General features: G+C 53.0%; 10 protein-coding genes across 10 annotated transcripts; 3 read left to right on the top strand and 7 right to left on the bottom strand.

The window, feature by feature from the left end:
• Positions 1 to 35: 35 nt before the first annotated feature.
• On the bottom strand, positions 36 to 2205 carry Z519_06990 (uncharacterized protein; the record flags this gene model as incomplete). Its single annotated transcript, XM_016764727.1, has 5 exons — positions 36 to 280; positions 465 to 579; positions 678 to 808; positions 910 to 1034; positions 1151 to 2205. 5 exons carry the CDS (start codon positions 2203 to 2205, stop codon positions 36 to 38), a joined length of 1671 nt encoding a protein of 556 aa, XP_016618677.1.
• Positions 2206 to 3226: 1021 nt separating this feature from the next.
• Positions 3227 to 4504, top strand: Z519_06989 (uncharacterized protein; the record flags this gene model as incomplete). The annotated part of the gene is made up of 1 exon (XM_016764726.1): positions 3227 to 4504. The coding sequence occupies one exon, from the start codon at positions 3227 to 3229 to the stop codon at positions 4502 to 4504; it is 1278 nt and encodes a 425-aa protein (XP_016618676.1).
• Positions 4505 to 4701: 197 nt separating this feature from the next.
• On the bottom strand, positions 4702 to 5322 carry Z519_06988 (uncharacterized protein; the record flags this gene model as incomplete). Its single annotated transcript, XM_016764725.1, has 1 exon — positions 4702 to 5322. The coding sequence occupies one exon, from the start codon at positions 5320 to 5322 to the stop codon at positions 4702 to 4704; it is 621 nt and encodes a 206-aa protein (XP_016618675.1).
• Positions 5323 to 6207: 885 nt separating this feature from the next.
• Z519_06987 (uncharacterized protein) lies at positions 6208 to 8471 on the top strand (the record flags this gene model as incomplete). The annotated part of the gene is made up of 2 exons (XM_016764724.1): positions 6208 to 6787; positions 6844 to 8471. The coding sequence occupies 2 exons, from the start codon at positions 6208 to 6210 to the stop codon at positions 8469 to 8471; spliced, it is 2208 nt and encodes a 735-aa protein (XP_016618674.1).
• Positions 8472 to 8865: 394 nt separating this feature from the next.
• Z519_06986 (uncharacterized protein) lies at positions 8866 to 10803 on the bottom strand (the record flags this gene model as incomplete). Its single annotated transcript, XM_016764723.1, has 1 exon — positions 8866 to 10803. One exon carries the CDS (start codon positions 10801 to 10803, stop codon positions 8866 to 8868), a length of 1938 nt encoding a protein of 645 aa, XP_016618673.1.
• A 490-nt stretch (positions 10804 to 11293) lies between these two features.
• Positions 11294 to 15208, top strand: Z519_06985 (uncharacterized protein; the record flags this gene model as incomplete). The annotated part of the gene is made up of 1 exon (XM_016764722.1): positions 11294 to 15208. One exon carries the CDS (start codon positions 11294 to 11296, stop codon positions 15206 to 15208), a length of 3915 nt encoding a protein of 1304 aa, XP_016618672.1.
• A 740-nt stretch (positions 15209 to 15948) lies between these two features.
• Positions 15949 to 20095, bottom strand: Z519_06984 (uncharacterized protein; the record flags this gene model as incomplete). The annotated part of the gene is made up of 5 exons (XM_016764721.1): positions 15949 to 19290; positions 19339 to 19770; positions 19826 to 19883; positions 19953 to 19978; positions 20036 to 20095. The coding sequence occupies 5 exons, from the start codon at positions 20093 to 20095 to the stop codon at positions 15949 to 15951; spliced, it is 3918 nt and encodes a 1305-aa protein (XP_016618671.1).
• Positions 20096 to 20854: 759 nt separating this feature from the next.
• Positions 20855 to 21960, bottom strand: Z519_06983 (uncharacterized protein; the record flags this gene model as incomplete). Its single annotated transcript, XM_016764720.1, has 2 exons — positions 20855 to 21801; positions 21864 to 21960. 2 exons carry the CDS (start codon positions 21958 to 21960, stop codon positions 20855 to 20857), a joined length of 1044 nt encoding a protein of 347 aa, XP_016618670.1.
• Positions 21961 to 22920: 960 nt separating this feature from the next.
• Positions 22921 to 23496, bottom strand: Z519_06982 (uncharacterized protein; the record flags this gene model as incomplete). The annotated part of the gene is made up of 1 exon (XM_016764719.1): positions 22921 to 23496. The coding sequence occupies one exon, from the start codon at positions 23494 to 23496 to the stop codon at positions 22921 to 22923; it is 576 nt and encodes a 191-aa protein (XP_016618669.1).
• Positions 23497 to 24497: 1001 nt separating this feature from the next.
• On the bottom strand, positions 24498 to 26620 carry Z519_06981 (uncharacterized protein; the record flags this gene model as incomplete). The annotated part of the gene is made up of 6 exons (XM_016764718.1): positions 24498 to 25291; positions 25340 to 25662; positions 25716 to 25813; positions 25874 to 26128; positions 26189 to 26210; positions 26394 to 26620. 6 exons carry the CDS (start codon positions 26618 to 26620, stop codon positions 24498 to 24500), a joined length of 1719 nt encoding a protein of 572 aa, XP_016618668.1.
• Between the last annotated feature and the right edge of the window lie 273 nt (positions 26621 to 26893).

Below are 26893 nucleotides of genomic sequence, written 5' to 3'. Positions count from 1 at the left end.
AATCAATCCATACATCGAACACATCGCTCGATCAATCAGACCTGCTCGACGTGCCTGGCCTTCTCCCCTCTGACAGCCTTGCCCATGAGCATGGTACTCCTCCGCCTCTCGACGGCGCCCTGCCTGCCGAGATTGAGTTCCTTTGCGAACCTGCTGCGGTCGCGGAACCACTCGCCCTTCCAGTAGAAGACGTAGATGGGGGCGATGACCGCGATGGACAGACACGCCAGGATCGTTGAGGGATATTCCAGGGTGTATTTCTTGGAGATGTTTTCGTAGACTTTTTTTTTGGATTGAAAACGGGAGCGGGTTAGTTTAGATACGTTGGGTAAAGAAGAAAAGTGTGAGGAGGTGAGGATGTGAGTCGGGTTGATAATCAGGGATAGGGGTCAAGTGTAAAGGGGATGGAAGGATGGCGTCTGGGACATTTTTGGACGGTTTGTCGGAGGGACAAGTTGACTTACATGGCGTGCTATACAAGGCAGCAATGCCCGCAAGGAAGTCTCTTGCGAGATCGTTCCCGCCAGTTGCGGAAGCGGCGTACGGGCCGTAGGCGGCGATCATGTAGTCGATTGAACTCTGAAAGCGCACCTCATTAGCATTCACGGTCACATTAACACATTCCTGCAATTGGGGCAGAGACCGGGGGTCCATATCCCAGAGAATTGGAGCCATACCTTGTAGATTGCATAATTTGCCATCGCAATTAGGACGGTGAAGATCATAGGCGCGATCCAGGGGATGCCATAGTCAGGGCCGAGAGATGTCCACGCGAAGCCGAAGAGCCCAGCTGTTTCGAGAGGTGCCACTGCAAGAGAATCAAGGATATCGTGTCAGTGAAAGAACCGGTGGACACTGGAATGGAGAGAGAGGAAGAAAGAAGGTCGAGGGACGCGGTGATAGACTTACGGAAAAGCAACCACCACAGACGAGATTCTGGAGACAACTTGTTCGGGTCATCGGCGCGGATCTTGTTATGGTGTCGAATGACAGGGAGATAAGTGAAATATGCAAGCACGTATCCGACGAGTGACCTGCAATCATTTTGTCGTCAGTCACTTCCTCTCTTCGTCGAAATCTTCAGGCTTCCTTTGCCTCTGCCGTCCATATTTCGGGCCAACTTGCGTGAAAAAGAAAGAAGACAGCTTACGAAATAAAAGCCAATCCGACCTGATATGGCTTAAACCCCCATTGCTTAAACACGGGCGTGAACGCCTCCAAAAAGGTAAACAACAATGCATCACTGAACCCACTGAGCAAGCTGAGGCAGAGCACAATCGGTTCCGTTACAAACATCTGGAAAGGTCTCATCCAGACGCGTACAAATTCCTTCATGGGGAACCGCGGCTTCTTGAGTTCGTCCGGTCCGAAGATGTTGGTTTCACCATTCTTGCGTCGTTTCTTAGCCTCGCGATCCAAAAGGATGGTTGCGCGGGTCTCGGGTACGAGGAAAAAGTGGATGAGTTGAACGGCGCCGCCGATGCAGAGTTGCATCCAAAAGATCCAGGGCAAAGGAAGAAATTCTCCCACAAAGCCACCGATCACTGCGCCCACCGGGGCTCCGCCGACGGACGACAGCACGACGAAAGCAACAGCATATTGAAACCCAGAGTCCTCGGGTTGGTATAGATCCGCGATAACTCCCAACGTGACTGAGCCTCCTGCCGTAGAGAGGCCAGCTAGCGCTCTGGCGACGACGATAGATCCGAAGTTCGGGGCCAGCGCCGCAGGTAGTTGCCAGAGATTGACGAGAAATAAAGATAGCTGCTGTGTCGGCCAGCGGCCTAGTTCCTCAGACCATGGCGCCCACAGTTCGCAGCCGAATGCATAGCACACGAGGAAGATCATCTGGCCGACCCGTGCCTTCTGCTTCGAAATTGTGTATTTCTTGGCGAGGCCGTCGACTCCATTGGCATAGATACTGGCGTTCAGGTTCATCGAGGTCTGAATCAAAAGAATGATGAACAATATCATCCATTTCTTCCATGCTGGGAAGCAGTACCCCAGTTGATCGTAACAATCTTCCTCGGTTAGTTCGACCTTGCCATCCGCACGCTTGGGATGACCTCCCTCGAGATTCTCTCCTGCTAATTCTGGGCCTGAGACACCCAGCTGCTTTTCGGTTGGTCCCGGGGGTTGGATTTGATGACTCTCTTTTTCGTTCTGTGCCTCCATGGCTGTGGTGGATTGATCGGAGACCGACATTCTCGCTGAATTATAGCCTTACACGAGTAGGACGACTCGCGAAGGGCTAGGTTTATGGGCTCACGGAGAAGACCCTCAGTTGAAAGGATGTACAGAGTCCTTTGAGCAACTGCGAAATGGGAACGGCACAATTAAGAAATGCGAAAGAGCTTAAACAAACCTGAATCTCGCAAAACACACGGCACACCGTATAGTTAAGGTTATCACCCACCTTTTGCATCTTGCGGGTATGGCATTCAGGGATCGACATTCATAAAACAAGTCGACAATGTTTAGCTATGATTTCATCTTGCGTCAATCCTGGGCACGCGGGCACCACTCAGGAAAGAAAGCATGGAGGCGCCACAACCTGGGGGCGGGTCGATGCTAGGGACGTTCTGGCAAGCTGTCTGTGCGTCACTTGCACGGGGCACCAAGGGTGCGACGTTTCTGGGCCATCATCACTGGCAATGAGCTGACTCAACAGGCTGGCCGGCTCCATATCAAGGATAGAATACGAGATTTGCGGACGGTGGAAGAAACGATGTGCTGGACGGATGGTTCAACTCTCCGCATCCTCTGGAGGGGGAAGGAGTCGATGGGACGCCTAGCGAAAGGGTTGCATGCCCCTGAGTCTTGAATCCGGATGATGTTGGTGGCTGCCATGAACTTCTTGGCCCAAGGCGATCGTTTGAAGGGCATGACAGGGAGAGACACGGTCGCAAGACCTGCTCTTTAAGATTTGGTGGTGCAGTCAATAAGAGCCGTTGGTGTGTGAGCTGAGATTGAGATTGCCCCTTTGGCTTGTTTGCTGGCCACATCATGGGACAAGGGAATTGGCGGTGCTTGAAGTGAGCGGAAGGTGTTCTGAGGTTAGTTGAGTGAGTCCAGGCGGGTGTAGCTCGCCGGGCGCATATTCGGACCCGGAAAAACTCTACACGACGCTTGGCAGCCACTTGGATGCCCTGTTTGAGGCGCAGCCCGTACAACAACAATTCTCTATCCCTTCCTTGGGTGTTCTTTCCTTAGCCATGTCCCTCGCATGTCCAGACCGCTTATGCGAATCCCGTATACGGGGCCTCTGCCACCACCTTTGATTATCCCACCGTCGGCAGCTACTAAACAAGGTGCCATCGCCGCCCTCGCGCATTTTCTGACCTCTCCAGCGCTGCCCGCTACATCTATTACTCGTATATCAGGCCAAGACGCGCAACATGAGAGAAACAAGACAGTCCTTCTTACAGGCGCAGGCATAAGTGTCGCCTCAGGCCTGGCCGACTATCGTGGTGTCAACGGGACCTACACCCAGAACAAGAACTACCGGCCGATTTATTACCACGAATTCATCTCGAGCCACGAATCCCGAAAGCGATACTGGGCCCGTTCGTTCTTAGGCTGGAGGGGCCTACACCGCTCGAGTCCTAATGCCGCACACTATGCCATTCGCGATCTTGGAAGACTAGGGTTGGTCGACGATGTGGTTACTCAAAATGTTGATTCATTCCATGGTCTTGCGCATCCGCAATTGAAGACGGTAGAGCTACACGGATTCCTCAGAGCCTTGGTCTGTCTGAGCTGTAAGAGACTCATTGACCGCGATGTCTTCCAGCAAAGATTGGCAGAGTTGAACCCCGCCTGGGCCGAGTTTTTGCAAGAGCTGCTGGCTTCGGGGGCATTGGATACTGAGAATCCCGTTGAAAGGAGGCGGTTGGGATTCAGGACAAATCCCGACGGTGACGCCGATGTCCCTGGCGCGCCGTATCATACCTTCAGATATCCTCCTTGCCCACATTGTTTGAAGCGACCGCCCATTCTAAAAGATGGGAGTAAAGGGCACGTGGATGTTGACGCAGATGGCGCTTGGATACCATCACCCACGGCCTCCGCGTCGCCAAACGGCGTCGGCGTGCTCAAACCCAACGTGATCATGTTTGGTGAATCCATCTCAGCCGACGTGAAAACAGCGGCAGAGGAAGCTATTGACTCTGCGGCCAAAATCCTGGTCGTCGGCAGCTCTCTCGCGACCTACTCTGCTTGGAGGCTGGTGAAAAGAGCGCACGAAAGAGGCATGGGCATCGGGATATTGAATATGGGCGGTGTCAGGAAGGAGGAAGTATTCTTCGGAGAACTCCTTCCGCACCATCATTTTCAAGGAAAGGAAAACGAACATGCTGGGTGGAAGGCCTTGAGACGGGACCTTGTGCGCGCCAGTTTGCCTGCCGAAGAGGTCTTGCCTGGATTGGTCGATGCGATTCGCGCCGACTTGCCTGAGCAAAAACCGCCGCCTTCTGACACACTGCGCTTCCAGACTCATCCCTAAATCAATTGTGGAGTAGTGTGCCTGAAGCGCCTCCCCTTCATGTGGTTGGTATCCAGATATGGATTTCCAAAGGGGTTGGTTCATGGTTATATCTTGCCTCTGCTACACATCAGGAGGCTACTGTCAAGAGCTGTGTAGGATATTCAACATCTTTGGCAGCGGAGAAATACCCATGAATACTGCTTGGAATTTGATCCCTAAAACAGGCCTATCCAGGTAATGACGGTGCTGCCCACTAATACCAGGCTGAACAAAAATATAGCGGAGAACATGGAGAGGCCACCCAAACAGACCTGCCCTCGAAGGAGTGCATTTTGCTGGCGAAAGAATCGATATGCACCAACGACCACAGAGAGGATGCTGATAACAAAGCTGGCGCACGCCACTGCTTTCCCTAACTGCGCAGCAACCTTGGATTCAATGAATCGCCCATGCAGAATGCCAAACTGCAACACGACCAGGCCGAAGCCCGCCATTCCAAATGCGAACTCGAACCAGCTGATGAATGTCTCCTCATTCGTGATATGTTCTCGTGCATTATACCCAAACTCCATTTCCACCGCAACGTATTCGTCCCAGAACTTTCTGAGAGACCAGCTCTCCTCCGGGTGGGACGCTTTCATGACTGTAATCCCGGTCTGTTCGATGCCATCCCAAAACTGCCGGGCGATCTCGACGTCGTCGGACGTTGCGTCAACGGTGGGGCAAGAGGAAAGTTCTGAAGACACAGGGCAGGATTGATAAATGCTAGTGGTGCATCCCTTGATATGAATTTCATGGACGGCAGAGGAGGAGCGAAACCGGCGTCTAACAGCCATGGCTATGCTCTTTCGAAGAAATGACTTGCAAAATTCCGTGGTAGCATTGAACGAAGGAGAAGCTATGGTTCCAATGCGATAATGGACAAAGTATGTTGAGTAGCACTGAACATCTCCTCCATAGATCGCAAACCAAGTGCTCAGGAAGTGTTGGAATCAAGTGTGCAGCGATTGAGAAAAAGTGGAAGGACATAATAACATACCTTTCTGCATTGTAACGCATTGTGATCCGTAAGCCTTCCTTCCGTGGCGGCACAACCACCAAATCAACAGGTTCATGCTCAATCGAGGCAACTACCAGTCGAGATGGGGGTAGAAATGGCAGCATATGGCAGCATTTGGCAAAATACCTGGCGAGGGATGGATAACCCTAGCACTGGTTCACGTCAAAAGAGACAGCTTTGAACATTCGAAATCACCGAAATTGTCCACAAGACACTCATGTTCATGGGCTCAGAACCCAAGGGCTATATCAAACTCTCACGGATGGAGTACAGGACAACATTGGAGCCAGCTCATTCTCTCTGCGGGCGGATGTCCACCGCTCGATCAGCGTGTCTGTTACTCGTACACAATTCGGTTGACAAATGGAACCGGAGCAGGAGTGACCTCAGACTCAGTGGTTTGCTGCCCAGGTGCTCTGTGTAAGGTAATATTAGAGCAACAGCGAACTTTGCCGTCACATTCTTTGATGCAACGAGCCTCTGCAGTCGGGAAAGAGCAGGATTTAAAAAGTGTGGTCACGGATCAAGTGCAACTATTGTGTCATGGAAACCTGGGTCAGCTCGCAGTCGAGATCAATAAGAAGGCAATACAGGTACAATGATCTGACCATCTCCCGGAGCATCAATTTTTGAGATGGATGAAAAGGAAGACCAGGCAATGATGGCGGTCAGTATGAAGGCGGCAGAGAACGCGCGGTCACATGACAAGGCATTCCCGCCGCTTGTGCCGCCGCAGCCGCAGCTGGAGTTGCAGTTGCAGTTTCAGGCTTCTCCATCCGATCCGAGTCGTGGATCATCTCCCTCTCGCCATTGCTATCGTCATACCTGCTATTCTGGGTGCCATTCTCATGGCCCGGACGCTGACGCTCGCCACGAGGAGAAAACCGCACCTGCGCCATCGCCTTTGCCCTCGCCTAAGGCTCTTATAACTTGCTCATCCCCTCCTCCCTCCTTACCTTCAACATCCACGGTTCATTCCTATCCCAATCACCCCACCGGTCTTGTTCAGAAACCTCAACAGGCATACTTTAGCCCACACCGGGTCGCTTCCTTGTCCAGGTCATCGTCCGCTTACCGCTTCTCTCCCGCTACCGCTTCGACTGTGACGCTCAACGAGTGCTGCGCGCAAACCGGCGCGCAGCCACCCCGCACACGAAGAAAGATGGGCTTCTCAAAGACGCAGAGGATCTGTATCCTCCTGGGCATAGATGCTGCCTTTTTCCTGGTGGAATTGGTCGTCGGTCAGTGCGGTCCTACATCAACTTCCTGTCGCGTTTAGCCACTTACACCCCTCTAGGATATGCAGTGCATTCTCTGGCCCTTGTGGCCGACTCGTTTCATATGTTAAATGATGTCCTATCTCTCTGCGTTGGGCTATGGGCAGTCCGTGTCGCCAATACCGGAAGCTCAAAAATGTACACCTATGGCTGGCAACGAGCCGAAACATTGGGCGCTCTTGTCAATGGAGTTTTTCTGGTTGCCCTTTGCCTGTCCATCTTTCTGGAAGCAATCCAGCGATTCGTCGAACCACAGGTTGTTTCCAACCCTAGACTCGTGCTCATTGTCGGCTGTATGGGCCTTGCCTCAAACATCCTCGGACTCTTCCTTTTCCATGAGCACGGCCATGGCCACGGCGAGAAAGAGCATATGCACAAGGGGGATCTGGTGAGATCGGCCGAAGAAGGCCACGGCCATCTTTACGAGGACAACGGCGAAACCCAGAAAGTTGTCGACGAACATGGGAACATCGAAGATGTGCTGCCAGAATTCCAAGTGGGCAGCTTCCGAAGTCCGGCCCGGCGTGCATTCACAAAGTCTGATGAAGAGAACACGACTATCTCGGCTAGATCTTCGCACATCCCCACTCGCAAGTTGATCGTTAATGGCGAGATCCATCCCCGGCATCGCCGTCGCACATCAGGCTCGTTTGGTAGGGGCTTCGGCTCTGTCGACAACATTCACATCCATCCGGCGTCATTTCGTCAGGATATTATCCAAGCTGCGCGGTTGGAAGTGCAATCCGAATCTGAAGCGTCAGAGGAAGACGCCCTGTTGATGGAGCCCGAGTCACCAGAGCGACATCTTGACGGATCCCCAGACGGCCTCCAATCACCGTCCAAGAACGACAAGCGATTCACCGGTTATGGTAGCATAAACAAACGGAAGAGCGTTGACTACAATCACGCGGCACACTACCACAATCAAGATCAAGACGGCTCAAAAGCCGGCCAAGGACATGGTGGGCACGGCCATTCCCATGGAGATCTGAATATGCGCGGAGTCTTCCTCCATGTCATGGGCGATGCTCTCGGAAACATTGGTGTAATAGTGACTGCACTGATCATCTGGCTGGCTAAGTTCCCTGGACGCTATTACTTCGATCCGGCAATCTCCCTTGTCATCACGATGATTATCCTAGCTAGCGCCATCCCACTCTGCAGAGCAGCAGGGCGAATCCTCCTCCAGGCAGTTCCTGTAGGCATGTCAATCGATGAGATCACAGCGGACATTGAGTCGCTACCACGAGTCATTGAAGCCCACCATCTCCACGTTTGGCAGCTCAGTGACACCAAGCTCGTTGCGAGCTTGCACGTCAAGGTTGACTGCGAGATTGACGGCACCGGATCCGCCAGCTACATGCATCTAGCGCGGGAAATTCGAGGTTGCCTACACGGCTACGGCATCCACAGCTCAACCATCCAGCCCGAGTTTGTGAACGAGGCAGATCCGCATTCCGCCGAACCGGGGGTTGATCCTGACGAGGGTGCTGGGAGTGGGCACCTGACTCCTAAGAACAACGCGAATGCCAGCAAGACTGCGAGTCTTAGGAGTGAAGGACAACCGGCGTGTTTGCTCGATTGCGGTGATATGTGCGCCGGGAGCAAGATGTGTTGTCCTAATGATGGCAAGAACGGAAAGAAATGAAGAGTTTTCTCTATCATAATATTTGTATGGACTTCTTACTACTGCAAGAGTTGTTACTGGGCCTGTGCACCCTGCCGGAAGTGGGCTGCACTAATAGGGATGATAAAGGGGTTGATTTCTATTACGAGTCCCGGAACTCGAGAGCCTGTAAGTTTAAAAGCATTGCGGGTAGAATTGGCCTTGAACTTTCGTAACGCTACACCAAGTCGTTGCTTTCCTCCTTAACATGTCCCGTGTCAGTAACCCTGGTATCGTTTTAGACGGTAGTTTTGATGCCGTCCGCGAGATTGGCCAAAGAATCCAATCAAACAAGCTCCAACTAGTGTTACATGAATCTTTCTTGCGGACATTGTTACATGTCAGCCATGGTGGCCAAATGGCATTGGGTGACTCGTTAACCGTTCCAGAGAAGCCATCCATAAATCAACAAGACAGGCCATACGGTCCGCCACAAGGAGCGACCAAAGAATGCCATTCGAGATCGCGACGGGTGGGAGTTCCTCCTTCCCCGTTGTCGTGCTTTGGTTAATGATTTCGGCATGCCCCAGTCGTCACTGTCGAGCTCGCCTGGACCTGGACCAGGAGAATTATTTCGGGCGTGGTCGATAAAATAAGGCGGCTTCGAGGGGGACGAGGTCCGCGATGAGGCAGGGAGCTGGCCGTACCCGCCCAATTTGCGCGTGGAGAGTTGATGATGCTCCGCCGGGTCACCGTTCTGTATGCAAGAACTTTTTGAGGTGTTGGAGTTGTGGTGGTGGTGGCGATTTTCGGTGGTGGGTAGTAATGGCTCGGTTTTGTCGCGCAGTGTTGCTTCATCAGTTGCGACAGAGGGATTGTACCGGACAGCGCCTAAAAGGAGCATGAAAAGTGTTACGCCGAGGACCTGGCCATAGCGGATGAAGATGTTCAATTGGTCAGGGAGCAGACACAGATGATTTTGCACTGTGTCCCGCGGCGTGGAAAGCGATGGGTCACCAGACATTGCCATGTCCACATCGACCGGATTCCAGAGACTGACGAGCTGCACACCCGGCTTGCGGATGCCCATGGCCCAACTCATGCTTTTGACCGTGATTTCTCTGATGCGGCCGGTGAACTCGTTGTGCTCAATCTCGCAGTAGTCGTGATCGTCGCCGGAGTAAATCATTGTGATCTCTTCCGCCGTCAAATGCTTCACGATGTCCTGTGAGATCAGCGGCGTAAGGACGTTCTGATACTGATAGCCTGCCTGCAGGGGTATCACGGAGCCTCGCTCTCGCATGGGACCGCAGCTGGTCTCGGCAGATCGGTAAAAGGGGACGTGAGAGAGCACGATTGTTGGAAACTGAGATGAGCTGACTGGGTGGTGGTTTCTCTGTGTTGTCTCAGAGGGTCCGACGTCAGCGACTCGCTGTATTGAGGGAGACTGCAAGTGTGGGAGTGGGCTTTTCCAGTGAAATCTTGTCTCGCACGTATGCTGTACGGCTTTGGCTCTGATGGACTTGGCTTCCACGAGAAATTCCTCAACCGGTTTCCAGATTTTGCCAGAAGAAGTCGCGGCGGCACTCCCGTCCCCTGCTCCCGAACTCCCAGTTTTTGGATCGACCTGATCCATGGCACTCAGAGAGACGGTGTCCAAATGGATGAATGAGTGATTGCCGATGATATCGACTCGGTTGAGGGGCCCGAAATAAGCGTCAAACCGCTCCTTCACGGGCAACTGGATGCCTGCCGCAAACCCCAAATCATGGTTGCCCGGAAGAGAGGCGAGAAGGCGACGGCCTGTCGGTTCAGCCACAGTTGCATGAGGACCTCGGGCCCAAGATCGCAAGAACAGGTTGGAGAAGCGAATGTATTCTTTCATCCAGAAATTCGATCCATACTTCTTATAACGCTCTTCGGGAGATGTCGATTCGGCAGTGCCCCATTCCCTTCCACCGTCAAACAAGTCACCGAGAAACAAGGTGGCATCTGGTCGCAGATACTCTTGTAGGTATTGATAGGAGCGGCGGAGGTAGCGATCGGTGTACAGGATGGTCAGGGTCGATAGAGGCCACGGTCTATCCGGGTAAGTGTGCGGATCCACGAGTTGAGGGTCAGCGACAAGGAGGACATGATGAGGCTGAGCATGATCTGGCTGGAACAGAGTCAGCAATGCTCTCTTTGTCGGTGGGTGTTTGATCTGTTTGTTTACCCATGATTCCCACTGTCGCCAGAGGCACTGGGCGACACTTTGTCGAAAGATGTACCGCTCGCCCCACCAAAGAAGACATATCCAAAGAAGCACCAAGGCCGATGGAAGGCTGAGGAGACGCTGCCTTATCCTGGACAGAGACGGGGCATTGGCTTTCATTCTCTCCGGTTGAAAGTGGTACGCAAGCGGTCGCTGTCGCCAGCGTCCCTTTTGGAGATGGGAAAACTACATGAGGCAGGTAAGGCGTGAGCCGCGGGCAGCGCAGGGCAGTTTGGTCAGGGCAAGGCAGGTCAAGGGGCAGAAGGGGTCCAGTTAGAGGTACCATGCCATAGTGCCACTCACACATTTCTGCTCACCACACTCACCCACAGTTGTGCAGGGGTGAGCCTGTTGACTAATATCGTCAAGGCTTTCTTGTGTGGGTTACTGGCTGCTTCGATGCTACCTAATAGGACCAAAGTAACCCACAAGAGCTATAACTGGGCACTTCCAGTATGACCATCCTCGATTTGATTCAGTTTCTCATCTCGCCACCACCCTCACCATCATGTTCTACTTATAAATCAGCGGCCCGGTGCCCATATATCACAGGTGATAGCTGTGGCTCGAGCCATGTCCTCGTCTACAATCAACCCGTTTTCATCTCGTCATGGACGGCGTCTCCGTCGCCAGCAGCATTGCTGGTCTCGTCACCCTGGCGCTGCAGGTCAGCGCCACCATAGCAATCTATGTCAATTCCATCAAGGAACGCTCCAACACCGTCAGGGAGTTGCATGATGAACTTCTCCTGCTGGGCGAAGTTCTTGGTGGACTTCGAGAATTTTTGGAGAGCGAAAAAGTAAAAGGTCGGGCTCTCGATACCCAATCAGTCCTCTCCAGGGCCATCAGAGACTGCCGGCAAAGGATGGAACGCATTGGTGACAGACTGAAACCCTCGGATGGTGGGAAAGTTGCCCGCGCTATTGACCATCTGAGATGGCCTTTCGAACAGAGGGAAGTGATGCAGATGGTGGAGAATCTACGACGATATACTCAAACCTTTCAGTTCGCTTTCACAATCGAAGGGTTCAACCTGCTATCCAAGACCTCCGAAGACGCAACAAAAGGCTTGCAGGAAATGCTCCTTATTTCCAAGAAGATGAGCGAATTGTCGGCTCAGATGGGTCGGTCCACTGACGAGTCTTCCAAACTGGCCGCTCAACTCGAGGGAATCATCACCCTTGTACCGATCCTCGCAAGAACAGCCGCCGATGTCAATGAGATTTCCCAAGCCACAAGACTGGCTGAATTGAGGGAGCAAGAAAGGCGCACCACTGATATTTTGGACTGGTTGGCTCCTTTGTCATCCTTGCACAAGCATCGTGATTTACAAGTGCGACGCGCCGAAGGCACGGGCCGGTGGTTTCTTGAGCATCCTGACTTTCTTCATTGGGCGGGCGATAACAACTCCAAGAATGATCTCCTTTGTGTGGGAGGTCCCGGGGCCGGCAAATCTGTCCTATGCTCCCACGCCATCGATTATCTGCGTGCCGAATTCAAGGATCGCGACGTTGCCATAGCCTTCTACTACTACGACTACTCAGATCAACAGTCGCAGAATCCGTCCAACTTTGCGAGATCACTTTTGCGCCAACTCAGTTCCCACGGCGACATTGTCCCTTCTGCTGTTGCCGAGTTCTATCAACGCACAAGGAACGCCGTCAAAGACCAAACTTGGTTTCATGACTTGCTGACGATTACCCGTCGCGTTGTGGCAACATTTAGTCAGTGTTTCGTCATAGTTGACGCCCTCGACGAAGCCGACGTCCAAAGCCAACGTTCAGGGTTTTTTGAAGTCATTGATGCCATTAGAAGTTCTGGAGGAAGCACGGTAAAAGTGCTAGCCACTTTGAGGCCACATATTCTCGATCTCATGGCCAAGTTCCATGAACCTGCGACAATCGATATTCTAGCGAATCCTGGGGATATTCGACAATTCCTAGTTCAGGCGATCAGAGACCAGCCAGAGTCCGAGTACTTGATGGATGACAAGTTGAAGGAACGTGTTCTAAACACGCTGTGCGAGAACGCAAATGGTATGTTCTTGCTACCGGCTCTTCAGATAAAGACGATTCTCGACCAGATCACCAGGGCAGACGTCAAACGAACACTACTCCATCTCTCAACCGATTTGACTCATGCCTTCTCGTCAACTATCCAGAGAATTTCTACACTGCCCACTGCTAGACGCGATCTTGCGTGCAAAACATTGATGTGGCTATCTCACGTCCGGAGACCTCTGACTGTGCGGGAACTGCAGCATGCCATGGCATTGCGGCTCGAAGATTGTGATCTTGATAGGGACAACTTTCCCTCAGTAAGGACGATTGTAGACTGCTGTTGCGGCCTAGTCGAGGTGGACTATGAAAGCTTGATTATACGTTTGGTACATCACTCACTTGAGGAGTATCTGCGTGACCATGACCACGGTCTCTTCAACGATGCCAACCTCATCATCACCAGGACGTGTCTCAAATACATGATGCTTGGTTCAATGAGGGACCTACCCTACAAGAAACGAACAGATTTTGTGATGGCACTGGAAGATGTTGCATTTCTGCAATATGCAGCGCTCGAATGGGGCCATCATGCGTACGGTGTGCCTGCCGAGAAGATCAAAGACCTGGCCATTCCATTACTTTCCGACAGCGCCTGCTTGAATACCATCGCCCGTGTCCGAGATTTGCGGACCCCTGACGTCCGGGGGTGGAACGACAAAGCCTGGGCGTGGGCTTATTCCGGGGGAGCTGGGATCTCGTTGGCGGCGGCCTTTGGACTCACCGAGCTTCTGAAGATCTTGATCGCAGCAAATCAATATAACTTGCGTCTCGATGCGCGCAACATGTACGGAAGCACACCTCTGCACGAGGCGGCACTCTTCGGCCACCAGCAGGTAGCGGAAGTTCTGATTGAAAACGGCGCTAATCTCCTGGACACGAACTACGGTCAGAGCACTCCGTTATACCTTGCAGTCTCCTACGGTCAGCTCGAAATGGTCAAACTACTTCTCAGGCACGGTCGAGACCAGCTCGACTGTCCCGGGCCCAAGGGTCTTACACCCTTACACAAGGCCGTCGAGCAAGGAGACGAAGAAATGGTCACCACACTCCTCCAAGCAGGGGCATTGGTAGGTGCCACCGACAACCAGGGAACAACTGCTCTGCACGTTGCTGCTTTTCGTGGCCACCTCTCCATCGCCAAATTGCTGGTGCTTGCTGGTGCTGTCGTTCACGTTAAGGACAAAGAAAGCCTCTGTCCTCTCGACTATGCCGCCACAGGTGGCTTCACTGGCGTGGTGGCATTTCTGCTCGAGAACGGGGGGAGCATGTTTCATAAAGGCAGGGAACTATGGACTCCACTGCATCGTGCCGCTCGTGGCGGGCATACAGAAACAGTTGCATTCTTTCTGAAGCGAGGCGCGAACGTGATGGTGGCCGATTTCAAGGACAACATCCCTTTACATCTGGCGGTCCGCTCGGGCAAAATAGAGACTGCGAGGACGCTCCTCGAGCAGAACGGCGACCCAGACCTCAAGCGCGCACAGCTCTTTGCTCAAGACCGGAAAGGCTCGACCCCTCGAGTTGTCGCCTTCTTCACAGCCCACTACGACATCCACAAGTACCTCCGGACGGCCGAATGGCAAGTTCAGGGCATCACTTCGCCCAGCAGTGCAAACCAACTTACCACTGCCATTGAAAAGGGCGACCTGCCGGCAGTTCGCGCCCACTTGGACAAGGATCCGGACTCGCTCACCTCGCTTGACGAGGACGGCCAACTGCCGCTCCACGTTGCATTACAAGAAAACCAGAAACACATTGTCGAATTCCTCCTTTCGCGAGGCGCGTCCGTCGAAGCGGCAGGCTACCACGGCTGGCGCGCGTTACACATCGCTGCCTCGTTGGGGAACCTGGATCTCGTGGACCTGTGCCTCGCGCACGGCGCGGAGGTCAATACACGGACGAACACGAACCAAACGCCCCTGCATAAGGCCGCCTCATCCCATTCTATCCCTGTCGTCCGCCGCCTGCTGTCCGCCGGCGCAAACCCCGCGGCCATGAACGAGCGCGGCATGACGGCTTTGCACATCGCGGCGCACCAGAACGACATCACCCTCGTGCGCATGCTCGTGCTCGAGTACGGCGGCGAGTACGGCGTCGACGTCCTGGCACGGGACCGCCAGGGCATGACGGCCGGCATGTGGGCCGAGAGATCCGCGCACCTCGACGTCTCGGCTTTTCTGAGGGGCGAAGAGCGCAAGGGCAAGATGAGGAAGAGAAGCAGTGCCGCCCCGGCCGTCCAGCACCAGCCGCAGCGCACGCGCACCGAGGAGGTGGGCCCTCCACAAACACAGATAGCGGGGAGTGTCGAAAATCTGTTGGATTTGAAGGACGTAGGGGACGCTTTGGGTGAGAGCGTCGCTGACGGCGGCGATGCCGATGATCAGGAAGAGGTCCATAGTACGAGGGTGATCAAGAACGAGGACGGAAGCAAATCTCGAGACACCCAACTAATAGTGAGTGAGTGAGAGAGTGAGTGGCACACACAGCTGATGTTACAGACTGTTCATTACTCCGATCTGTGTCTGTGTCTGTGTCTGTCTCCCCCCAAAATCCGTGAAATCAATCTAGCCCAACTGTTGCCCAGCCCAACCGTATCAAGAACTATTGGTTGTTTTGGGGGAAGCGGGGAAGCAAGCACGACGCCAGTTCAGTACGCGCACTCCCCTCGCTGGTACTCCTTTTTGCTCATTTGTTCACACATGCTCAGCTCGCAGTCGGTTGTTATGCACCAATGAAGTCGTAACAGAAATAGCCCCCTTTGCGCTTCCCGAATGTTGAGGTTGTTGAGGTTGTTGATGATGCTGTCGATGTTGTGACGTTGTTTTTGTCGTCGGAGTTGTAACCAATTCCAGCCATAGCCCCAATGCAGCCCCTGTTTACCTGCTTATCCCATATCCCGTACGACCGTGCTCCCATTCGTAGTTGTATATGTAGTCGTAATTGTAACCGTACTCGTAATCGTTACCATGTCGCTCGGCCTGGAGTCATGAACGACACATTTCTGCTCCGAGAAACAACGAAGAAACCAAGCACATTTCCACTCCTTCGCGGTCATAGGAGTGGTACAAGGAGAAGAAAAGAAGAAGAACGGAAAGAGAAGACAAGAGATGAGTCATCCCACCCACCAACCCGTAGCACTTCAGTCGGTCCGGACCTGGTATCTCTGCGGAAGCTTTTTCGTACTCTTCCGCAACCGTTTCCCTCTTCACCAAAAGCCCCGTCCTCGTTCGGTTTTCGCAGGTCCAGACCGCATTGGAGCCCTCGTTCCACCGGCTTGACTCGCACTATCATCGGGAATGACCGTCTCCGCCGAGCCCAGTGGCTTGTCGTCGTCGTCAACGACGGGGATTCTCGCACCACCCATGCCCAGCCGGTAGCGATTGCCTGATGCGTCAATCACTACCTGGGCCTCGGTGTTCATGCGTACACCAGGGACGGGTTGCTGCTGCTGTACAACCGTGGCGTCGTCGGCACTTGCGCCGTTGTTTTTATTGAACTGATGTCGACTCGCTGCCTGAGAGGACTCTCGAACCATGTTGGGAAGCGGCAGGATGGTTTGCGCTTTTGGGCCAAGCAGGGCTTCAAGTTCCTCAAAATGTTTTCGGGTCTTGTCTTCTAGGCGTTGCTGTGTGCCGTAGTTGCGCATGCCGACGAAGTCCATCCTAGAGATTGTTTGAACAGCACTGTCCAGCATGGAGTGGATGATGTGGTGGTCAAGGAGGGACTTTCCGGTCGTTTCAGCATCTGTAAGCTCCCCGATCTCCAGAGTCTCGTTCTTTGCAAGCACTTCGTTGATCCCCTCATGAACAAGCGACATTTCATAGTGGATGTGGCCGCCATCCGCAAAGTCTTTGTAAGCTTGGTCAGGACCCTCGTAGCCTTGCCAGAGTCTCTTATCCTCTGGATGAACCCTAAATTGAAGGTTCTTGGCTTCGGTGATCTTTAACAGAATCCTCTGGCCATCCAGACGGTTGTTGCCATGGTAACTGTCTCGTTTTACGACGAGGTTCCGAACTTGGATCTCATGATCATCGGGCTGTCTGAACATCAGCAGCAGCTTGCTATGGCCAGGCAAAACGTATAGAGACTTGACGAAAGCGCTGACGCTCTGAGCGACCGTCTCCGGTGGATCGGGCCATTTCAAAGGCCCTGACAATGCGGCAGAGAGATCCCAGACCTGGGCTGGCACATGCATGTTGATAGCGCCGACAGTGACCAGACCTCGTCGCAGTTCGTATCTTCCAGATTGGTCAACCACGATCTGAAAGTCTTCGTTGGATCGACTTTGGCAGTGGAACTCGTAGCTGACGGACTGCGGACCCGGGGAATGACTCCAAAGCTTGCCCGTACCATTCCCAATACCTCCTTTCATCTCGAGAACACGGTCGATGTCTGCGCCATTGGATGTCAGGATTTCGGTAAAACTCGAAAAGGTGTGGGTTGATGTAGGACCAGAGTCGAAGTACGATTTCCAGTTGTCAACAGTATGATACGTTTGGTCGCGCAGCTGCTGCCCAGGTGAGATGAGAACTTGGCCAAATTGCAGCTCAAACGTCAATTTGCCACTGAAAGCCCTGCTAGTCTCAAACACTGGCTGCAAGAGAGAGATAAGCTTTTTTGTCTGCGATGTTCGAAGATCCTGTGCAACAAGATCTGGATGTGCCTTAGCCATGGGCGACTTCTTCTTCATTTGGCTTCTTTTCCATTTGCTCATCTCATCGGCCTTAGGAGAGGCTGGTCGTGATCTCGGTGGGACATTGGTGGAAGTTGGATATGCATCTTCCATTACCCTGGCTATGCGCGCTTTCCTCGCCGCTTCTGTTTCCTGCTTAGGGGGTCTCTTTCCGGGATTTTTGCCCTGTTGACGCATTGTGGAATGGAGTTTGGGCGGCTTTTCCTCCGCCTTCTCGTTCATAGCCAATATCGCCTCTTGGATCTGTTGTATAGTCTTTTCTCTCAAAGCAGATTGATCTGCTTTCGGAACGAACGTTGTAACGTAGTCAGATCCCTCTTCGCTAAATTTTAGACGAGCCAGGCCCGAGCCCGAAGATCGAGATGTTATGTTGGAGCGAACGCACAATTCGGAAGTTTCACTGCTGCTTTGCCCGCGAGACGCATTTGCAGGCAGAAGAGGCACGTTGTATTCCAAGCCTGGTGGCACAGAGGGAGCACCACCAGTAGTTTCAGGACTCCGCAAGTCGACAAGAGTGCCGTAACCAGATCGGAGTCCGGCGTCTTGAAATCCACGGCCCCTCGGTGGTCTCTCGCCAAGATGACCAGCATATGGCCTCCCATTTCCCCGCTGACGAGGCCTTCCTGTAGGACCCCGTAGACGAAATCCCTCGGACGGCGTCATGCGTTGGCCCTCAGTGTGATCGTAGTTGTGACCCCCCCGAACCCGACCGTCTCCACGGTAGCGGTTATTTGCCCGCCCACGGTAGTGTGCTTGACCTCGCTGCCCCCAGACTGGCCGTGTGGATGACCCATACCGATCAGGATGGAAAGAAGGCCTTGTAAAGCGCGACGCAGCAGGAATCTCTGGAGTTATCGACGCAATGTCTGTAGCTGAGGACGAACTTTTTTTAAACCCTGCTGGTTCTTCAGCGGCGCGACGGGACGTGGGTTCGCCGCTGAGATGAGGATGAGATTGAGAAGGAGAATTGTCGGCTGTTTGGTTTGACGTGCCTGCGTTGGCGTGACTCTCATGGTTTCCAGATGCAGCTTCATGATGCGGCGCTCGGATTAGATCACCTTCATGTTCTTCATGAAGAAGAGCTGAAGGAAACCCAGTTTCCCTTTGGGATCCTCCTTGAGCCTGGGTCACGTTGACTTCGTCCGATAGACCGACCGAGACGTTCTCGGTGCTAGCCCGGAGGAGTGGTAGAAGAGCCTTCGCGTTCTGGGCAGGTTGGATTTCGTCTTCCATCAAATCTTCGTCCTCTGACAGCAGGACTAATGGGGGCTCTGGAGCAACTTCGGTAACTGCGGAAACAGATTTTGGCGCAGGGACAGATGGCTCCTCATCCTCACTGTCGGACTCGATCGCGACTCTGCGGCGCGTCGGTGCCACAGGTTCCACAGGTCTTTCTGGGGCGATGTCTGGGTTCGCCGAACGCACAACGGTGTTCGTCCACGCGGCAATTCTATTATCACCGAGTTCCGGGACAGGGGCCAAGTCACTATTACCTGCTGAGGTCGGATTGGATGTGATGATCGGATCCATATTTTTGGGATCTCCAAAGCTCATGTAGATCTCCGAGTCCCAGATCTTCGAGGCTTGGAACGTATGTGTCGGAACCATGGCTTCTTTCTGAAGATTTCGAGGTATCTGGAATTCCCGCGTCTTCAAGTCCAATTGACGAAGCTCTCCGATGGCTTTCTTGGAGAGATTTTGCTCCATTCTGTTGACGACCACACGTTGGTAGGCAGGGTGATGGGCACCCATGCTGACAAACTCAATGGTGGAGTCTCCTTGGTTTGGAGGCCAGATGAGGAGATCGCCAGTGGCTGGGAGGGATTGATTGCCAGACTGTTTCTGGAAGATGTCCTGAAAAGAATATCAGCGACCAATATCAGCGATGATCGGGTGGCTTACGAGTAATGGTTCCAGCCTCAAGAGCTTTTCACGAGCTCTGTTGAAGTCTCCTTGGATGATTCGGTAGCGCTTTTCAGCTTCTTCCGCAAAGAGCGAAGAGCCTGTTAGTCGTGAAATGTCGTTTGCATACATCGGTGGAAGGATGCCGATGTTGCCATTCGCAGGCTGCCAATACGTGGTCACATGAAGGAGTCCATCAAGAGCGTCTTGATCATCGGATTCCTCGTCTGATTGATATTGTAACAGAACGCTGCCCTCGGCCGAGTCTTCTGGGATAATGTCCTCGACTACCGTGCCTTCCATGGGACGGATTCGGGGTTCATCATCAAAGCCGAGCTGATTCGACTGATGGTATTCAATGTACCCAGCCATGCGAGTAAGAAAATTCGGCATAGTATCCTCATCATCTGGATCGACATCTGCGCAGAATGTCTATACAGTATGATCAGCTGCATTTGGGCCTTGCTCGATCCCGAAGACTACAGACCTGGTTGGAGGCATCAAAGTAAAAGAATGCCGCCGCCTCGGGGTCATGGTGAGCATCTCTGTGTCAGACTGTTAGTTTGTTTGCGCTTTGAACGGTGGCCAATGTTGTCAGATGCAAGCGGACGTACTTGTCGTTTTGAATCAGTTCGTTAGACTCGATGAAAGATGTCAGTTAACGACCTAATGGGGTTTCATTTCAGCTCAAACTCACAGCTAGTTCGGTAAATTCATACAGCGAACGCACGATGATCGTCTTCTTCTTGGTCGCCATTTTCCACGAGCAACGCCGCCTACCACGTACAGGGCGTTTTCGCGGCCTGACGGCCAGGAAATGAAAGGAAGCCTCAACAACGGAGGATAAGAAGCGGAGCGGGGCCAATGGTAGCTGTCTCAAGTGGAAGAGGTACAACAAGTATTAGGTATTATGCTAGAAGGGGCAAAGAGTGGGAGCGGTTGTCGTGGGACCCAGTGACTGGGTGAGGACCCCCAGATTTTGTACGCCGAAGTTCTCCGCCAGGAACTGAAGCCACCGCGAGGGGCGTTTCAGCCTTGTCTTCACTGGCGGTCCAGGAAATTTCATTTCCTGCGCTCGGAGGGGCGGGGTGAATGTAATATACTCTGTAAAGACCGCTGTCTGTAACAGACGGGCTTCATTCACCTTAGTCATGGCCTGTTTGTGCATGCTAGTGTCTTTCAAAATGTTGCTGCATAATCCATGCCGTCTCCCCCCTCCCGCCCGTCCTTCTAAACTGTTCTTTGTCCCTTAAGAAAGGCGCTGTTCTGATTATCCTGAAGGGAAAAGTAAAGCTGCAATTTGATGTCAAGCAGTGGTCCTCTAAGGATGTCGCCTCATTCACGCGGAAGCATCAGAGCCCCTTCTTCACAACGCTCAAAAAGGTCCTCACGATCTCACCAGGTGAAGCAGAGGAATAGTGGTTATGTATTAGCGGCCTGTTTTTGTCTATGTTCCATTCATCACTTCGTATAGTCATGTCAAATCTTGTGCAACGCTTCAGTTCCAGAAGAATCTTTACCTCGCCACCTTTGCTGAATCTTTCCGCCTGTGTTTGGTGAGCACGTTCTTTGTGGGGCTGCGGCTTCTTTTCGCAAGCTCCTCGTTGGCGGTATGCGGTCGGGCAACGTGGTCTTTTCGCGGGAGCTGGGATTCTTCTTGCGCTGGATCGCGATGGTTATGATTCACAATATCTTCAACTCTCAGGACCCATCGCATCCTTCCTGTCACCTCAATCATCTCATCCAGCTTCTGAGCCACTGCTTGGTCGTTGTGGCTCGCAGCCTGGCGAAGATCGGAGATGGCGGCATCGACTTCGTGTCTGTAAGCCTTAAAATTTGTCGTCAATCTCTTTGTCAACTCTTCAAGCTGGGCAATGGTCTGGCGTTGCTGCTCGGCGATGATCTCCAATTTCTTCTGCTTGTCCAGATCATCCTGCTGTCGCCGCAGAAGCGCGTCGAAACGGCCCCTGATCTTGTCCAATCCGCTTTGATGTCGATCGTAATCCACCTTTCGACATGCGACTACGGTTTCGTACTCTACTTCCTTTTGGACAGCAAGAGCCCTCGCCTGGCTGGCTTGGTCTCTCCATACCTCCTCATTGGAGGTTGCGGCAGCTGCCTGGGCTTCTGCAGTGGCGGTCTTCAACTTCTCCTTCCTCAATTCTTCTCGTAGCTCCTCGACTTGTCTCTCCCGCCGTGTCAGTTGGCGAAGGCTTGCCTCATGAGACTGCTCGTAGTTGCTGGTCCGATCCTGGAGCGATTGGTTCCGGGTCTTCAAAGTCTCATTCTCTTTCTCTGCCTCCTCAAGCCGCGTCTTGAGTAGTTGTTTCTCGCGCCGCAGGCGGTCGATATCTCCTTGAAGTCGCTCAATTACTCTGCCTGATTTTCCCGTGCCAGCGTGCCCGATCGCCGATGACCAGGGGACCGATTCAGAGGAGGGAGAGGACTCGGAAGATGATAAAACTATTGATTGGTCAGCATCAGCACAACAGGCGGCAGGGGACGCATTGAGAGAGCAACCGTACCTGAACGCATCATGGAAGCACTGGATACCCGACCCGAGGCAGGGCGTAGCCCGTCTGGCTGACTCGGCTCTTTGAGCGCTCCATTCCCTTCAGACATAATGAATGTCGCATTCACATCAGAAAACGCGGGTGGTGATGCCCCTAATGGAAAGGTTGGGTCAGCGTGATTCACGATTATCAAGCAGGTGCGGCTGAGAGCCCGAGTCTGCCAAAGGCGCCCTTGATGCAGATAGATTCATACCCAGACCGCTGTCCAGCGCTGCGTTTAACCGAGTTGCGGAACTTCTTGAAAGACGTGACTTTCTCCTCATGACACGCCGTGATCGGTCAGCCGCGATCTCACGATAGGCAGAAGGAGTGCTGAGCAAATTCGGACCAGGTGTGACGGCAATGGCAACGGCAATATGCGCTTCCAGATGTAGAGTGCAGGAGCAATGGACTGTCGCATTGGATGGGCACGACCACGAAAGACAGGAATTTTCTCATATATCAGCAAAAGGTGCGGACTGAGGGAAACTCCTTTCCCAACACTTGAGATGATGGCATTATTTGTTTGAGATGAGCCTTTTGGGTTGGTGGAGATGGGCCGGGTCAGCAACGCCCGGCAAGTTCGGGCAGCCTACAAGTAGGCACCTTGTTAGTAGTAGTCAGTGGCCGGGGGAAGGCGCGTCGACAGGCAAACCCGGTACTCCCACGCGTCGGGTGCCGCGTTCAAGAAATGAGAGATGGGCCCTGTCAAGCCCCGTCCAACCATCAAGCCACCCAAGGCCACCCTTTAGGCCCTGTCTCTCGCCTAAGCCTTTTCAAAGGCCCTTTTTGGGCTTTTCCGGGACCAGTCCCTACCTAAGAGGATCGTCACGCTAATGCCAGGGGCACCAGGGGGTAAATGGCCCCGCCCAGAAAACCAAGTGACGTGGGCCGGACGAGGTACCTGTCCCGACTAGATGAAGACAAATTTATTGTACTCCCAACCGAATGCCTTACTCTAGTGGCTTTGTAGAAATTCTTCAGCCTCCTGAGTACATAGGTACAAAGACTCCACGAGAGACCCTCCCGATCAACTCAAGAATATGACTGCGGCAAAAACGCCGAGCACCAATGCAGCCGAGCTCCCCAGCTGGCCAGCTGCCCCAGCGTCTGGCACACTTGTCGTGGCCGCAGCCGTAGGCGCAGCCGAATTGGAGCTTGGTTGGCTTCCACCGCTGGAGGGGGAAGAAGAGGAAGAGGAAGACGAGGTCATATGTTGGGTCACAGCGGGAGCCAGGCTCGTGCTGGTGGTGCGCGACAGTGTTGCGGAGCTAATTGCGAGATAAAACTCAGTGTCCTTGAATGTCTTGAGAAGCGAGGTGTTGGACGGCGAACCCACCTGAAAGTCATATTGCTTGCAATCATAGTGCTTGTTCCCAACGAAGCGATTGCAGTGCTCGTCGTGCTGGTCATGCTGGCGGTGGCATTGGTCGCGGCCGTTGTCGTGCCGATGCTTGAGTATGAGATTGTCGACGTGCCGCTTCCACCCGCGATCGAGAACAAGCCGCTGTAGTTGATCGAGTCCTGTCCCTGCGTAATCTGGAGTGCGTAATCTCTGCAATGGGTGCCGATTAGATGACTGGAGCCATGCGATGTAGGTGGGCATGAGAAGCAGCCACATACGATGCAGTCGCCAAACTCTTCGAGACGTTCCAGATAAAGAAATCCTCGGTCACTCCATCTGCCAGTGTTGCAATCGTCTTGAGATCATCCGGATCTCCTTCTCGAAGCGTTATTGTGACGGGTGAGCCATCTCCGCCAGCCCAAGTAATACTAACAGGCCCAATGTTATTCTTCCCGATCTCTTTATGGAGCAGCGTGTACGCACTTATAGGATTCCCCAGCAACTACCAAGGCAGGGACTGAAGTGAATGCGATCCTTGCCTGTGCAAAAACATGCGTAAAGAGCGAAGCGCCCAGCAGGAGGAGGTTTGTAGACAGCCTCATTTCCGCAAAGATTGATGGTCGGACTGAGAGGTATGCTTGGATGCAAGACCGGCAATGAGGCTTGTGATCAGCAGGAATCGCAGAGGAAGGATTGTCAGCTAATATGTCAAGCAACACATATAGAAACGAATGAATCTGAAAGAATGGATGGCAATGTCAACACGCCTTCCACAAGAAGTATTTCTCCAAGGAACGACAGTGAAATAAAGTACAAAATTACCAGAAGAACAAAAATCCCCAGCAAATCGACCCATGATTTCGCCTAGAAATTTCTTTGCTTCTGCAACGAAAACGCCGAGATCGTGCAAAAGGCCCAGATCCTCGTCGACTACCTCTGGGACTGACGCGCGGAGCCAGTAGCCGATGGTAGCGCGAGGCAGGGGTGGATAGTGGCCAATTTGAACTAGGTCAATCCTGTCGGACCATCGTGCAATTTTAAGCGGTCCCTCTCCTCCACATGGAAGGCTGATGAGAAAACAAATGCCAATGATGACCATTATCAAGGGAACGCCAACAGAGGACAGGGAACGACCATCCACCCTAGTCAGCCCGCGAAGAAGTGCTTTATGCAGTGGTGGACCTCGATTAAAACAGTCATCGACATGTATGCTGCAACGAGCTGGATGACGGCTGCTGTGACATGGCAACCTTCAGCCGCGTTCAGAACATGCCGTGTACATGCGGCTGCGGGCCACCACATGGTTTCCCCTCTGTAACAGAGCTGAGCCATTGCACTGCTCCGTACACCGGAAAAGAATACTTCGTGTTACGAGGAACCACAGGCCGCGTGGAAACCGATATCGAGAGTCCAGAAAGTGCACTAAGTGGCACTTCCTCACCAGCTGGCGTCCGAGCCTTCCAATTCAAAGCATGGCGAAGCAAGGGCGTAACCGACCGAGGCGAGAGATCTCGAAGGGCCCCTCTCGATACACCAGCTGCCAAGGTGTGTGTCATTGAGATCTCACCACGCACTTGCCCTTGAGGGAATCCGTTCGGATGGAGCATCGTGACGTTGGCGGGACTGAATTGTGCATACGTCCCTATCAGATTCGGCGCGGTGGGCCAAGACGAGACCTCATCCGGAGCATCACCCATGAAAAAGTCAATGCAAAAACTCGTATCAAGTGGAAACCGATCAACAAGCACGGTAATGGACCATTGTCTGTTGAGATTGTTAACGCGAAGGCGTCTCGCCAAATCGAGAGAAACGTGACCGAAATTCTCGGCTATGCTCGAAGATCTCCGCCTGGTCCATCTCGTTGAGCTGCTGACTGTGCTGTTTGATGAAGGGTTGTAAAGTGAATTGACCGCCGTTCGTACATTCGCAGCTAGCTCGCCTGGATTCATCTCCCAGTCTGGCAGTTCGGGGTAGCTGTAGCCAAATCGCTTCATACTGCGAACGTCATTAGAGGTAAACAACGAGCTGCCACTGTCGGAATGAAAGGGAGCCAACGCTATTGTGTATTAGTTTCCATGTCTTCTGTCGTTTGGGTTACACCGACCGGTTGTTCCCGAGTCAACAAAACCAACAGCCTCGTAGTACGATCCATATGCATTCACGGTCGGCTCGATGTAGGTGTCCGGATAGAGCGCTTGCCACATGGCAAACAAACGATCAACGTTGGCGTGATGCAACCAAAAGACAGGATCAAAGCCCGCAACTTCTGGAAATTGCATGTGACCGTATCCTCCAATGCTGTTATGGATGCTGTTGTGGATGGACTCGATATTATTCGCGGTAAGCCATTGACCCCCGGGCCAGGTGCACGAGAATGCTGTGTAATTAGTCACAGACGTGAACAGTTGATATGTTAGTGACTGGATTCTGGAACACAATGTGTTAGTGCTAGCTAGCCTTGGGCAAGGAGGGAAACTCACGTAGGAGCGTTGGCCAGCAAAGCTGCAGTGGCAGCGCTTTGATTGCTAGATCTTGTATTTGGACTCCACCAGCGAACAGTTTCCGAAAAGTTGGCCATCTACACGCATGTCGCGGTCAGTAGATCACCCGTGGTTCAAGAAGGCCGTCTATACCCTACCGGGTCGGAAAAAGGAAACCCATTGCCCGCGGCGTCAAACTGGAAGAAATAGGCGTAGAGAGGATTTTCCACTGTTTGTGGTCCGTTTGGAGTATTGATAGAGATCTGCGGCTCTGCAACCACGTCAGGCAATGCAGGATAGACAGCCCAGTCCCAGTAAGGGACCCGCAAGGTGAGGGCCGCGTTCAGATATTCATCGCGTTGATCAACAGGATAGAGGTTGGCAATATCTTGGGCATGCTGCCAGACCAATTGCTATACAGGGTCGGTCAGAAACACCCGAGAGAAGGGAAGGGAATAGAGAGTAAGAACTACCTCAAACAATGCCACATAAGGTCTGTGCCAGGTTGGAAATGGAGTTGCAGCGTGTGTGCAGAATCCTGGATAGCTACCACTACCTGAGACACCGTCCCAGGAAGTCCGAGGGAACCCATGAATTCCTGCCACGGGTAAGCACTTGGGCAAATAAATGGCTCGCGATCAACAACCTGATACTTGAAAGTAAGAAAGCTGGTCTGACTGGTCAACGTCCTGGAGGTCTATCAATGCCAGAATGAACAGGTCGAAAGCAGGGCCCGAGTTCGCAAAGTCATGAATCTCATATCTTAGAGGCCGCACTCCCGTAGACGAGTTGACACCCCCCTGGGCACCAGTGATCTGGAAAGCAATCGAACAGTCGATCAATAACAGAACTGAGAATGGAAGCAACGTGAAGTGCTCTTTGCACCGGAAGAAGAGCGAGAACATGGTCGGGAGGTGGTCAAGATATGGAGAGCTGGCAAGGACAAAAAGTACAGAACCTTTGCCGGGCGAGTATTTGCTCATAAAAGCAACACATGTGGTGGGATCATGGCCACCACCTCCTTAGAATTCCCACCCTCTTCTTGAGTTTTGTTTGTTAAACATGCCGATTGCCAGTCCCTGGGACCGCCCACCGATGCGTTGGGCCCAGCGGCTCGGGCAGGTGCATCCGTTGCCTCCAGTCGCATTGTAACCATTGTGCAAATGTCGTGGATACAC

Source organism: Cladophialophora bantiana (genome assembly GCF_000835475.1).
Source record: "Cladophialophora bantiana CBS 173.52 unplaced genomic scaffold supercont1.10, whole genome shotgun sequence".
NCBI lineage: Eukaryota > Fungi > Ascomycota > Eurotiomycetes > Chaetothyriales > Herpotrichiellaceae > Cladophialophora > Cladophialophora bantiana.
The sequence above is the reverse complement of the archived record's forward strand: the minus strand, read 5'-3'. Positions and strand labels throughout refer to the sequence as shown.